This window comes from Phycodurus eques, chromosome 11, assembly GCF_024500275.1.
Source record: "Phycodurus eques isolate BA_2022a chromosome 11, UOR_Pequ_1.1, whole genome shotgun sequence".
Lineage (NCBI taxonomy): Eukaryota > Metazoa > Chordata > Actinopteri > Syngnathiformes > Syngnathidae > Phycodurus > Phycodurus eques.
Window position 1 is genome coordinate 22,117,871 of NC_084535.1, and position 14,889 is coordinate 22,132,759.

Consider the following 14,889-nt stretch of genomic DNA (forward strand, 5'->3'; position numbering starts at 1 on the left):
CAGCCATTTTCAAGTGTCTCCAGAGATGCTCAATTGGCTTTAAGTCAGGGCTCTGGCTGGACCATTCAAGTACAGTCACGAAGTTGTTCTGAAGCCACTCCTTTGTTACTTTAGCTGTGTGCTTTGGATCATTGTCTTGTTGGAAGGTGAACCTTTGGCCAGTCTGAGGTCCTGAGCACTCTGGAGAAGGTTTTCATCCAGGATATCCCTGAACTTGGCCGGATTCATCTTTCCTTCAATTGCAACCAGTCGTTCTGTCCCTGCAGCTGAAAAACATCCCCACAGCATGATGCTGCCACCACCATGCTTCACTGTTGGGACTGTATTGGACAGGTGATGAGCAGTGCCTGGTTTTCTCCACACATACCGCTTAGAATTAAGGCCAAAAAGTTCTATCTTGGTCTCATCAGACCAGAGAATCTTATTTCTCACCATCTTGGAGTCCTTCAGGTGTTTTTTTAGCAAACTCCATTGAGGCTTTCATGTGTCTTGCACTGAGGAGAGGCTTTTGTCAGGCCACTCTGCCATACAGCCCTGACTGTTGGAGGGCTGCAGTGATGGTTGACTTTCTATAAGTTTCTCCCATCTCCCGACTGCATCTCTGGAGATGAGCCACAGTGATCTTTGGGTTCTTCTTTACCTCTCTCATTAAGGCTCTTCTCCCCCGATTGCTCAGTTTGGCCGCACGGCCAGCTCCCGGAAGGGTTCTGATTGTCCCAAACGTCTTCCATTTCAGGATTATGGAGACCACTGTGCTCTTAGGAACCTTAAGTGCAGCAGAATTCTTTTGGTAACCTTGGCCAGATCTGTACCTTGCCACAATTCTGTCTCTGAGCTCTTCAGGCAGTTCCTTTGACCTCATGATTCTCATTTGATCTGACATGCACTGTGAGCTGTCAGGTCTTACATAGACAGGTGTGTGTTTCTAATCAAGTCCAATCAGTATCATCAAACACAGCTGGACTCCAATGAAGGTGTAGAACCATCTCAAGGATAATCAGAAGAAATGGACAGCACCTGAGTTAAATAGATGAGTGTCACAGCAAAGGGTCTGAATACTTATGGCTGTGTGATATTTCAGTTTTTCTTTTTTAGTAAGTCTGCAAAACTTTCAACATGTCCGTTTTTTCTGTCAATACGGGGTGCATTACATTAATGAAGGGAAAAAAAGTTAACTTAAATGGCTGCAATATAACAAAGAGGGAAACATTTAAGGGGGTCTGAATACATTCCATACCCACTGTACTTTTGTTTGATTCAAGCATTGAACAGAAATTCAATTTAGGGCTGAAGGGAAATGCCAGATTTTCACCTGTAAGCACATTTGGAGCTCCATTAAGAAGTTAAAGGGTTGGTTTTTATGCCAATGATCACCCCACCTCACAAAAAAAAATAAAAAGAAAGAAATGTACACACACAGTCCACAGTTTCTCTGCCTCCATCTCAGATCCCTAGCCTACTGTCTCCTCTCCCTTGTCCTGAGGGCCTGCACTCATCATCCTCCCTCCCTCAAGCTGTAGCCGACTCATTTCCCATCGATCTCCCACCCAACCTGCAACCTCCTTTCCTGTGGCTTCCTGTTTTTTTTTCAACCCAAAACACGACCTCTGATATAACCCTTTTATCTGCCTGTTTTGCTATGTTCCTCCTTTCAGCCTTCCCTTGACTTGATTTGATTTCATTATGTTTCGATTTTTCAAAGCTTAATGTCTTACATTTAGCTTGTTTATGATGGTTCATTGTCTAAGGGTCATAACAAAAAATGTCTGTCTGTACATAAATAAATAAAACATAATATGTCTATTCAATCAAAACGAAAAGCAAGCCAGACAAAACAATCTAATTATAAATTAGAAATACTGTTTGTAAGTAAAATTATGTAAAGCATTGGATTTTCAAGTGAGAGACATATCCCCCATATCCTCCCTTTCATTCATTTCATAGTGTCTGCTCGTCTTCGTCTTTGGGTAGATCGTGTGAGATTGGTGGCAGAACAGAATCTTCATATGTGAGGTGCTCTGTGTTGAGATTATTGGCGCACACAACACACAATACGACCAAAACTGTGAAATGCCAGTTTTTATCATGTGTGGGGTCTTTAGCAGACAAAAAAAATATTTTAAGATTTGAAAAATCCTTTTGTGTATACCAAGCATTACAAAACATTTCGCCTCTCATCCAAGCAGGCTTCATCAGTTCATGCAACCGGCTAGTCATGGTGCTAGTGGGAAACGCAACCTTTTATCCTCCAGGTTCGAGGTATGCCCCAAAACTACGAATGGTATCACTCTTCTGGGACGCAAAACGACGGTCGTTAAGATGCCTTGCAAAGAGGGGTCTGCCCATCAATAGCAGTCGCCAAGTTTGTTTGTTCTACGTTAGAGGCTGAGTCACTGAGTCTATCTGAAAAGGACGAAAGGAGGACATTGTAAGTGGAAGATAGGTGATGTTATTAATCCTTCTCCTGTGTGTAGCGAGATGGTCTTTCAACCTTAACGTAAGATGGCCTCTCTCCCTCCTTTTTCAAACCATTCTTTTTTGTCCAGTAGTATGTGTCCTGCGATTGGTTGGCAACCAGTTCACGGTGTACCCGGACCCCTGCCCGATGATAGCTGGGATAGGCTCCAGCACGCCCGCGACCCTCGTGAGGAGAAGTGGCTCAGAAAATGGATGGATGAATATGCTCATTTTTGTCCTGAAAAGAGTGGCATTTCTCTTTGAGGTGCAGGTAAACAGCTGCGTCTTGACCTGAAAAGTCGGTGCATCCGTGTTGCGCCATGTGCCTGCTCAGTGGTTGCTTGGTTTCCGCAATATAAGCATCCGTGCATTCCTCATTGCACTTGACCACATACACAAGATTGCTTTTCTGGGTATTTGGTATCAAGTCTTTGGGGGTGTACCAACCTTTTTCTCAGGGTGTTACCAGGTTGTAAGTGGACCTGTATTTTGTGTTGGTTGAAAAGCCTTCTTAGTTTCTCATTTAGACCTGATACCTGTACATATGGAATGACAATTCTTTTGGGTCTCTCACTCTTTTCTTTCTCATCCACCTTGCCCTTGTCCCTTCTGGAATTATATGCACTTTTCACAATGACCAACTGGGGCTAGCCACAGGTTTAGAGGGCTAAACAGAAGTATACAGTTTATCCAGTTCAGGTGCTGCCTATCCCAGTTGACTTTGGACAAAAGGCAGACTATACACTGGACTGGTCGCCAGTTAGTCACAGGTACATAAAGAGATAGAAAACCATTGACACTCACAGTAAAACTGTCACTGTGTGGGAACTGAACCCATGCTGCCTGCATGGAAGACAGGCAACTCAACGACTATACCAACAATGACAATTAAGGAAACTCCTAAGTAAAATACATTGGCCCCTTCCTAAGGAATTCAATATGGTAAATATGGTCAGTCTGCAACATAACTCACAAGGAATTTCAGGTGTCTACTACTTACCTTTCTCAGGAGAGAAATCAGGTCTTTGGGCCAGGCTGGGCTGTACTGGACACTGACTGTGCTGAAGAGCTGGATCAGAGACTCCAGTGAGTTACTGGCATGGATCTCATAAGGCCTCTGGAAGGATGACATCATGGAAAGAAGGAATTATGAAAGGAGCATTAAAGAGGACATGCTAGGGCAAATTAATTTTTTATCGTCTTGTATATAAATAGTTGGGTCTCTGCAGTGCCTACCCATCAATCAAGTGTGAAATTAAACAATCAAGTTAATCTTGTAAAATCTTGTATTCTTAATCCTTGGGATATTTTGACAAAAGCATGTCATAGATATGTTAGTAAAACACCTGGGACTTGTTTTAAGTTGTAAAAATATACATAAAGTATGTCTCCTTCGAGGAGTTCAAGTTCAGTGTTTGAATCTAATACCTTACCCATCCCCGTAGAACTTCGAAGACTGTCACCCCTAGTGACCACCAGTCTACCTCAAAGGCATAGCCCATCCCTCCATTCAAGAAGGACTGAAAGATCTCTGGAGCTGAGAGGGAACAAAGACAGTGGACAGACAGTTCAGCTTTTTACAAATACACACAAGACACACATACTGTAAGAGTTTCTGAAGGGATGATAAAATCAGCAGACATGTGACTTTGGCACCTTTTGCTGCAGCCTCCAGTTGCACAAAGTGTTGCACTACGCGTAGTATTAGTGTCACACACCTACTGTAATTCTGCTTATATTTAAGTGTAGAGTCTTAAATTGTAAATCCAACAGCTTGTATTCTGCTAATCATTAATGCCTGCATTGTCAGAACTCAGATCTCCATAATGACAAACATTTGTAAAGTCAGAAGTAATTCATTTGATTGGGACTGAGGCCAGGTATCTTATCTGTACCAAGTACAGTGGAACCTTGGGTTACGAACGCCTCTGTTTACGAACAATATGGGTTACGTACAAAATTTTTGCAGAAAAATTACTTCTACTTACGCATTATATTTGGTTTGAGAAAGATCTTGGTATGGAAGAATGGAAGGATCTACTTTGGTTGTGCTTCTACTCGCGCTGCCTGACGATCATTGACTGTGCATAACGCTTGGATGTACGCTGAAAACTAGTTGTCTGCTCCGCGGCGTAAGACGGAAATCTGCTCTACGCGGAGGTTTCGCCTCAACATCATCGATCATCCAATCACAAATCTAATAGCGTTTGTGATTGATGTCGTAAAAAACAAAAGTCCAGAAATCATTTTATTTTCATCCAACAAAATACTATTTACAGTGTTCATGTTATTTATTAAATTCTAGCATCTCTTTAATTAAAACAACGAACGGTTAATGCTGGCGTAATCCCATCAAAATTGTTCTCTACGGTGGAGTTTGCTCGGCGGAAGCTCCGCCTATACGCACATTGAGCCAGATGCGACCACCAGTCGCCATATTATGAAACAGGAAAAGGTAAAAAAGTAAAAAGGAATAAAAAAGGAAACTGCTAAAGATAGTGTTTAGAAGTACTTTTCGTAGATGAACAGAAATATTATTTTTTATTTTTTTGGCCATCAGAAAACCTTTATTAACAGTACAGGTGCCGTTTTATTCCTCCGTAGAGGCCTCTTAGGCTTACCTAACCATTATGGGCTTCTCTTCTTACAAATGCCAATTAACTAGAAGTTGTCACCTCCACACACAAAGGCTTACTGCCCAGAAATGGTCTTCTCAGAAAATCCCATCAACCAAGATTGTCTTCTCTTTTCGTAAAAGCAAATTGGAAACAAATTGGCTTCTCTACTCACAAATGTCCAGTTACGGAATATGAGCAGAAAGATCTGCGCCTTGTGCAACCGTCACTGACTGTGAATCACGCAATTAAACTAAGGTAGGCACTGTATCTTTGTTGGGGTTTTTATGCTCTTTATTAGACTGACAAAAATGAAAAAGCGCTTGCTAGAGATAACGTGAGCGAGGAAATAAAAAAAAAAAAGATCTAAAGAAATGTGCAGCAAATTGGCGAACAGAGCAATTAAGCTTTTAAACGACAATGGGACGTCCCACTTTTAGACTTTTTTTCTGAACAGAAAAATAAGTTTCCCTGGATCGGTTTGTTAAGCCACAATCAACGAATTGGATTAGAATTACAATTGAATTAGAAAATAAACAGACAAAAGAAAAAACTCAATCATTATTTCTCAATGCTATTGTGGAAGATGAATGAGCGGCTATAATCCACCTTCTCTTTCCCCTCCTTAGTTAATGAGCATTACATTTATTTTGTGTTTTATTTCTTTATAACTGTGTTTTCACTTATTTCTATACTGCACTATATTTATTTGTAACCACACACTGATAAAAAGGTAAGTACAATTTAATTTTGGGGCTTGAACGGATTAACTGCATTTTCATTCATTTCAATGAGAAAAAATACATTCGTGTAAAAACATTTTGGGTTACAAATGGGGTCAAATAACCAATTATGGACCTTTTTGTGCAACGCACAATCATGCTAGAACAGAAAAAGAGCCTCCCCCAAACTGTTCTCATAACGTTGAAAACAGAGAAGTGTCCAAAATTTGTTTGAAATCTCAAGAATTAAGAGTTCGGGGGTTTCAGGCCCAAACCCTGAAGGCTGTTTGCATTTCTCAAGACAAAGGAGTATCCAAATTATACAATGAAGCTTCAATGTTACCCATGTACGGCTTGGTTCCAGCTAAGGCCGTTGCTCGCTCTCCATCCTTTATTATTGTCGCTATGTTAAAGTCTGTCAGATGAGCGTGGCCTGAGGGGAAACAACCAGACAAGCCTCATGTTAATTTTGAAATCATTTTGATATGCAAAATAACCAAAGGAGAAGGACATTAATCCTTCTTGTGGTTATGAGCACCACAGACGTGTCTCATTCATCCAGGTCAGTTCATTCTCAGGGCACTGAATTGATCGCAACTGGACTGTTCTGGTCGTCTTAGAAGAGGTTTCGCCTCTCATCTGAGCAGGCTTCATCAGCTCATGCAACAAGACTTAGTTAGGACAGACTAGTGGCTACCGGAACAGTCCAGTAGCGATCGATTCAATGCCCTGAGAGTGTCACGGATGTATGTAATTTTTTTCTAGACTCCTCTGACTTTGTTATAGATTGAATTACTAAAGAGCCAGCAGGTTCATTGGTGTATGCCTTTCTCCAACCTAGTCTATATGAGCACCACATTCCTCTGTGGTTAAGTCTAGAGTTGTGGTCAACACTCTTAGGTTCGGTTCCGGTTAAGCATTGAATTAGAACTTTGTAAATTTTTTATTTTAATGTTCCTATGCTATGTGTAGCCAACAGGTGATGGTAAAATTAGCTCTAATAATGGCTTGATGACCACTACATGCATGCAGTGTGAGTTAGTGGTGTTGGTCAACTCTCGAGACAAGACCACCCACAAAAACACGAGTTGCGGAAGGCTTTAAAATGATGTGCAAAGTTTCCTTTAATTCTTGATGTCAGAGTTAAAAACTAATTATAGCAATAAAAAACCTGGGAACAGTTTTAAATTGTGAAAAAAAAATATATAATACCCTCCGCATTACTTCACTGGCTGTCACTTGCAATTATTTTCATTATTTAACGATCAACACACCTCTAATGTACTGTATTTAGACCACGAAGGAAGACTCTATAGCTAATAATTGGAATCAAGCAACCAAGCCAAATTGTTTCATAATACCAGATGACATCCTTACCTTGTTCATCCAAAAGAATGTTGTCTGGTTTGACATCTCTAGAGGAGACGAAGAAAAATACAACAACAAAATAATGTATTCAGTGCATAAAGCCACTACTATGTCAGAAATGTATACTGTATGTCCATACAGTACTACAATATTGCACTGTTATTAATCCTGGTCTTGGTGTGGTAAACAGGGAACATTGGGATTAAATGTGTATAGGAATGATAAATTGTGTAAATGAAAAGCTGTAGGAGGTGTTTCAAGGCCTATCGAAGTGTGAACTACATGTTGTTGCAACACGTTCAGTGCATATGTATGCGCATGACCATCAGACGATAACAGGGAGTAAGTTCTCATTTTTCATAATTGAAACAATTCCAGAATGTATGAGAAGAATCCAGGGAGGCTTGTCCAGGTTAGTTAGCACATGCTCAATACGAGTCAACCAAACTGCTGACATATTCAGCCACTTCATAGTTTAGCAGTGATTAACACGGAGTTGGATGCCAAATAATTTATCCTACACACACTGGTACGGATAACGTAAGCATTTGTGGACTCAATACACCCTATGTTCTAAGAACCAAATGCTAATATTATCTGTCAAAAGAAAAACTGGAAGCGGGGCTGTCATAGTGCAGCAGGCGGGAGGGGCATACATGCATATTCATAGGAGGGCTTCTAAAGAAAAGCTACACTAATGTCCAATGAATAAAATTCCCTCAACATGTACGGTATTTTGTAGCAAGCAAGAAACCTCTGCGTTTTTTTCTTTAACCAGAAATGCCCTGAATGAGGAACTCAAATGAGACAAGATGTTGGTGCACTAAAATCCTGATGGGGACTACACGAGGGACTCAACCCTTTTCCTCCTTTACTAAAAGAACTAATATTGCCTCCTTGGGCATATCGGCAGCAGTTGACTGTTGCTAGGAGACCAGAGACCTTCTTCCTTCAGCTAGTGCAACAAAAATAATTGTATGGTATTTTCCTGTCAAAAACCTGCAGTGTGGAACAAAATCGAGTAGCTCAGGGTGACCGTGGTTTGGATTTGGCTCTGAGTGTAGACTGTGACAAAAACAGATGTGGATAACAATGGAAGGGATGAAATAAAGTAAAAGTATTTTCATGAACTGTCTCTATCGGCTCAGTTTACTCATAAGAACCGCCAGTCATGCTGCAAAAGGAAGAAACACAACAGCAAATCATATGCTGATGTAGAATTTCCTTCAAACGTATATCTGGGCTCATTTGTAGTAAACACTTTCCTTGCATGTTCTGTACAGGCACACACCGCACACGGTACACTGTAGCCCAAATTAGTGTTTTGAACAAGGTTCACACTCTTTTTGGTGGTTTTAAATCTGGGTCTGCAGGGACCTAGCTCTTTCCTAATTAACAGTGTGCTCAGCACATTTGAACAAAGGCTGCATACTGAATGCCCACCATGACTGCAGATGACAAATGGTTGACTCTTAGTCGAACACATTCACATACACTGTTCAATGAAAATATATTTATACAAACAAAAATAAAGCATGGGAATTTACACATTGCCTGTCGCTTAATAGTGAATAACAACAGTGTTTCAGTTCATCAATTTGGACAGCTGTATAATCATTCTTACACAGAAACAACTATTGATATAGTATTACAATTAAATACGATTTTAAAATAAACATCAAAGTGGAACAATGATTTTATTTTGATATGAATCTGGTCAGTTGTGAGAGCTGTGTTTTATTCTTAATCCAAGGTTTCCCTCAATTTTAAAACTGCCTCATCTAGACAAAATTATGACATGGAACGTACACCCGGAAAATTATTTGTGCGGCTCTAGGTGCATTATCACTTGACAGTTCCAATAGAAAAATCCCAGGCTCAGGTGACTGAGATATCACGCTGTGTTCTCCACCTCTGTTGGTTGCTTAATGCTGGGATTTGTTTAACTCCATGCCTGCCCACCTCAATTTCCCACTAGTTATTTAAAGTATTATCGCTCTCTTTATTCCACTGACATCCTATACCCTCCTGTCAACACATTGTTCCTGGCTGACATCTGTGAGGCTGAATAGCAGAAAGCTAATGCATCAACAAAGGAAGTCACGATTACAGTAAATATTTATATTAAAGAATGTTCTGATGGACTCAACGAGGCCAAAAATCTGGTTCTTGCAGATGTAGTTAAAGTAATAAAAATGAATGTATGTGCACAATGTGTGTCACAAAAAATGCAGCATGACAACTACGTACGTGAAAATAAAATAGGTTGACCTCATACCTGTGGATGATGTGCTGGCTTTGCAGGTAGTCTAGTGCAAGTGTCATCTCACAGAGGTAAAGCTTAACGGCATCCTCGCTGAAGGGGACACTCTGCTGCAGGTGGTAACGAAGGTCTCCTCCAAGTAGGAGGTCCACCACCATGAACATGTCCTCCTCATCTTGGAATGAGTACCTGGGGTGAGGTGTTTTGTTGCCAAATGAGAAGGACACAGTATTAAGTCACAGCTGGGTTTTTAGAGGAAAGCGCAAGCTGCACACAAAAAAGGCACTAACTCACACCATGCACTGACATAACAACAACGCTTGTGCAAAGCTTGAACTTTTTATAAAGACACATTACTTTTTTTTTTTTTTAAACCCACAATGACAGAATGCAAGATATGCATTTAACATGATTATGTTTGTATTTGTGGATGCATGCACCTTAGACTGCAGGCACAGAAAACTTGAGAGGGGTAGATAAACATTTCAATATGCTTGTAACATTTCACTTATTTGAAGTGCTTGTTAAATTAAAGCTAGAATGGAGACCATCTTTGCTTGAAGTGACTTAATTGGAAGCTGCTTTTGCTCCACAGTTGACAGTTTTGTTAATCAGGCTTACTTCACCATGCACATCAAATTAAAACACAGGCTCTCGGTGAGAGAGTGGGGATTTGAAATGCTTCATTCAATGATTTCTGCTCCATAAACTGACCAATCCATCAAGCACACGGGTAAAAGAAAAAAAACACTGTATACAACAAAATCCAATATCTCATCTTAGAAAAGTAAGCAAAATGGTTTTTTTTTCCCCCAATTTGCAGAGGATTGAGTAGTACATATTTCGAGTATGTAATTAGCTTTTCTTTTAAAGACTTTAATTGTAAATTGTATTGTCGTTGCAACCATCTGCATATTTGTGGTATTCACATTCTGATGATACCTCTTCACATTCAAGGCCCTGCATCTATGAACTGGGAAATCTGTGTTATCTTTTGTAGAGAGTGAAAATTAATCCAAGGACAAATACATGTTTTAGCCTCAAAGAAAAAATAATCAATTGCAGCACGGTTTGGTTTCTCTTCTGAAAGCTTTTGACTTGTCCTTGACTTTCATGCGATAGGACAGATAATGGGTGGTTCTGCTTTGTGTTGCTATTAAATAATTCAAAATTACATTTCCTCCTGCATACAAATGCTTGGCCAGTCTTTGTATGATACATGAAGGAGAGCAGAACCAAAGATCATCTTTACTGTACCAAAGGCTCCAACCAGATGGCTGGCCCCAGGATACAGCATTCCTCACTGTCACCTTTTTATCACCTCGTGGTCACTAGCTGACTCACAGGAGACACTAGACGGGACACCTTCCTCTGCTGTGGCACTCGTGATCTCATTGCCCCACATTCAATGAAGTTTCACTCCCACATCTACAGTAGCACATATTTGTTTGGAACGGCATGGAAAGAGAGTTATTACAAGTTGTTACAATGATCCTGAAGCAACTTCAGTCAAGAGCCACTGCATTGGGGGAAAAGAAAGGTCCTCTGCCGTATTTTTACGACCATAAGGTTACGACCATAATTTGAATCTTGAGATGCATTAAAAAAAAATTGTTATTAGTTTTCGGAGACTTTAAATTTTTTTTTTTTTTTTAAATACAATATCAGATCTTTAGCACACCTCTTTTAGTGGAGTCCTTGGTGGTCTGTCACACAGATCTGGACTTGTCTTGCAATACCAATGGGATTATGTGGGGTCGCTTTGGCTCAGTAGGTAGAACAGGTTCGAATCCCTGCTACGATTATCCGTCCGCATGTCGAAGTGTCCTTGGGCCAGACACTGAACCTTAATTTGCTCCCAGTGGGCCTGGCAGTGCCTTGCATGGCAACAGTCACCCATTGGTTTATGAATGTGTGTGTGAATGTGAGGCTATGTAAAGCGCTTTGGGCACTGTGATGATGTAGATAAAGTGCTATATAAGTGCAGTCCATTTACCATTTATTTTTCCTAAGATATCAAATAAACTAACTTTTTTAAATGTATCTCAAGATTCAAATTAACTTTGCTGGTTGCATTCCTTAACCGAAGAGCACTGACGTCCGTATTACTGGGAAGTTTTTATTTTGAAGGTGGCTTTCGCCGCGGGTTGGCGACCTATTACCGTAATGCCTAGTATGAACAAAATTAGGGGCGGCTGGCTTGACTGCTACTTTACGAGTGCAGGCTGGCTTGACCGCAGTCGAAAACTGCACCTAAGAAGAGACACGCTTACGAAACACAGTTTAAACTGCAAGCTATCAGTTACGTGGAGGAACATGGGAATCGAGCAGCCCTGAGAGAATTCAAGATCAACCAAACCATGGTTCGCAAGTGGAGGAAGCAGGAAAACGAGCTTAACTAAGTCAAGAAGACGAAGATGAGTATCCGTGGAAAAAAAAGAAAAACAAAACGCGGAAACAAGGCGAGGTGGCACGAGTTGGAAGACCAACTCGAGCAATGGATTAATGAACTCCAACCTGCTGGACATCGGTGTAAACAGGGCGTTCAAAGTGAAGTTGCGAGCGGCGTGGGAGCCATGGATGACAGATGGCAAACACAGCTTTACTAAGACTAGGAGGCAGCGCCGGGCGAGTTACGCCACAATTTGTGAATGGATTGTGGATGCTTGGGCTAACGTGTCTGCTTGCACTGTTATTCGAGCTTTCGTAAAAGCCGGCATCATTTCTGAGGAGCCGCACGGCAACGACACAGACTCGAACCTGCCGTGTTTGATTGAGAACTTGCCCAACTGTTTATTTCGGATACAGAAGGTGAGGGCTGTGATGGATTTGTGGATGAGGATTGATAAAAAAATAACGCGAGTACATTGTTAAATACTTCAATAAAGTACAACCAAACTCACTTTTGCTCCCGCTGCCTTTTTGAAAACACCTTATGTTTTAAGCTAGCGTATGTTTTACCATGCCTGCGCCCAATAGTACGGTGCGCCTAAAGCATGTGTTAAATACAGAAATAGACCCCGAACTGAGACTGTGCCTTTTAATACGGTGCGCCCTATGGTTGTGAAAATACGGTATTTTAAATATCAGGAAATTTCAGCAGTATCTCGTTATAAGAGATTCTGCTGACCCTGGGAAATCCTTGCACTTTTTAATGTAAAAGAATGATAAGCAAAAGATTAACATTCTGTGAGCTATTTATTTAAGTTTTCATTTAACTTTGTAAGACATGCTGCTGAGCCTGGAAGCTCCCTGCACTTTTTGTTAGAATTTTAAAACAAAGATGTACAGTATTTTGTCTAATGATAAAAAAAAAAAAAAAAAACAGTTAACGTGGCAAATCTTAAAAGCTGTTTAATAAACATCCACTTAAAGGCATTTAAACAAAGTTGAGATTGGAGTTATTATTAGCATTATCATCATTATTCAAAATTTTAACGCTAATATTTGGCCTTTTACATCAAATTGTCAGCCTCCTTGACTACTAACAATCGGTATCGGCCCTGAAAAAAACATATCAGTCTATCGCTACACCTAATCACTACTGTAATGCGTTTTTATGTTTGCCCAGTTGCATGCAGTATTTAAATATAAGCAACATTTATGGAGTGGTATATTATCAAAACCCAAGACAAGTCAAAATCTTTGTGAAGGAGTGAATGCCTGGCAGCAATATAAAGTTGAGGGAGATCTGTCCAAAAATGGGGAAAGGACACTTGGAAAGGTCGGAACAGAATTGGGCTGCTCGTCTCAGCAACGAAAAGAGTCGGGTTATCTGGCTGGAAGGAGTACAAGGGCTGAAATAATCGGGCCATGGTGACAAATGAGCACAGGGAGGCAGGGAACAGGGAGATAGAAGATGAGAGGAAGAGAAGAACAGTTTTGAGGCAAAAAAACAAAACAAAAAAGGAATTTATGCTTCTGTTGGCTGTGTTAAGTCTGCAAATTTTAGGTGGCCGATATAAAGTTGACGTTGGGCTAGCTGGAAGTGCCATCTGCTCACGGTGCGTAAAAACGTACCACCAACTGTATACTTTCAAGTGCCCTGCTTTTACAAGGACTCTTCCCACTTATATTGCAATGACCCACAGATAGTTCTCTAAAAGTAGTAGCACACAGGGTCACTTAACAAATCCTGTAAGTTATAGCTGTATACAGCATGAGGCACATCACTTTTTTTATGCATTTTACATGGAAATATCAGCTTGTTATGAATTCCGACTGAGGGTGGAAAGGGTTACTTTGTTCCACAATCTCAAAAAGGACTTGTTTCATCCAAGCCTGAAATCAATATTCCTAATGGAGTCCGAGCGGGACCCATTACATATATCCTCTCCACTCCTCTCGCTCAATGGGATTCTGATGAGAGGATGAATAACAAGAGAAGAAAAAGCCATCCTAACCTTCTTCATATTACCCATTTTAGTTCAAAAAAAAAAACGTATATTTTAGGGCTTCCTGCAATTACACTTCTTACCCTTGCGGCTCTATCAATGTTTCAACAAAGCAAAGGCAGCATCCACTGGGCGATGGGGAGAACTACTGATGCTGTTTGAGTGATTTGCTGTTGTGCTTCAGGGAAAATTGTGTTGTGTTTTTTCAATAATAAACAATATTTCAAGGAACAGAGAATGGTGAAAAGTGACCACTGAACTCCAGGTTTGAAAGACACGTGAGAGAAAGAAAGAGTCAGTCTTCCCATATGCCAATCCTTGGAAGTATTTGTGGATATGACGCGTGTAGAACACAACATTCAATCTTCCCCCTTCCAAGGAAATCCTTTCAATGTTACTTTGACTCCTGCACACAGTCATGCAGTGAGGGACTGGCCGTAGCAATTAAAGTGGACCGTAAACGTGACATCAGCCCTGCTTAAGGCAGCCTTTACCCGGCTGATGGGATTCACCGTGTAGCCTTTTAATGGTTTTGCTCGGACGCTGCAGATAACAGTACCAAAGCCCACCAGATTTCAGGATGTCTCAATTAAAGTCAGAGTTAACTGTACGTGTGTGGGTTAAGGATGGCGGAAACCCCTACAAATCCTATTTCGTCTGAATATATCCTATTTCCAAAATACGTTCCCAGCACTGGCTTCAGCAACCCTCCTGTTTTCCCTTCTCCACTACAGTAGGAATCATTATTCCCTGTGACAGCTGTTTGGTGTATTCCTGCCTTCACAGTGACTACGGCTGTGTATTTGGCTCCCTCCTGGAATGGTCTCAAGAAAAGCACTTCTAAAACAACATCAAAGCTGGTGTTCCTCACATGTTTGCTTATGAGAATAGAGAGAACCCCAAGTCCCCAGCGGCTCTATTGCACATCCATGAACAATTACTGGCCTGCCCAATTGCTAAGCAAGAGAAATGACAACACTAAAGGGGTACGTCTATGAACATGAAATCTGTCAGATCTATAGGATTTCACTTTTACATTTGATGAATTCATTAAATTCCAAGCAGTTATA

The 14,889-nt window shown here is 40.7% G+C and overlaps 1 protein-coding gene across 2 annotated transcripts in view; it reads right to left on the reverse strand.

Moving 5' to 3' along the window:
* LOC133409387 (serine/threonine-protein kinase 32C-like) overlaps positions 1–14,889 on the reverse strand; it is a 91,052-nt gene that overhangs the window by 12,538 nt on the left and 63,625 nt on the right. For both annotated transcript variants that reach the window (XM_061689272.1, XM_061689271.1), the window contains 5 exons: positions 9,441–9,614; positions 7,172–7,209; positions 6,138–6,227; positions 3,891–3,994; positions 3,458–3,574 (listed from right to left, as the gene is read on the reverse strand). In XM_061689272.1, the coding sequence (XP_061545256.1) occupies positions 3,458–3,574; positions 3,891–3,994; positions 6,138–6,227; positions 7,172–7,209; positions 9,441–9,614 (523 nt within the window). The remainder of the gene's footprint in view (positions 1–3,457; positions 3,575–3,890; positions 3,995–6,137; positions 6,228–7,171; positions 7,210–9,440; positions 9,615–14,889) is intronic.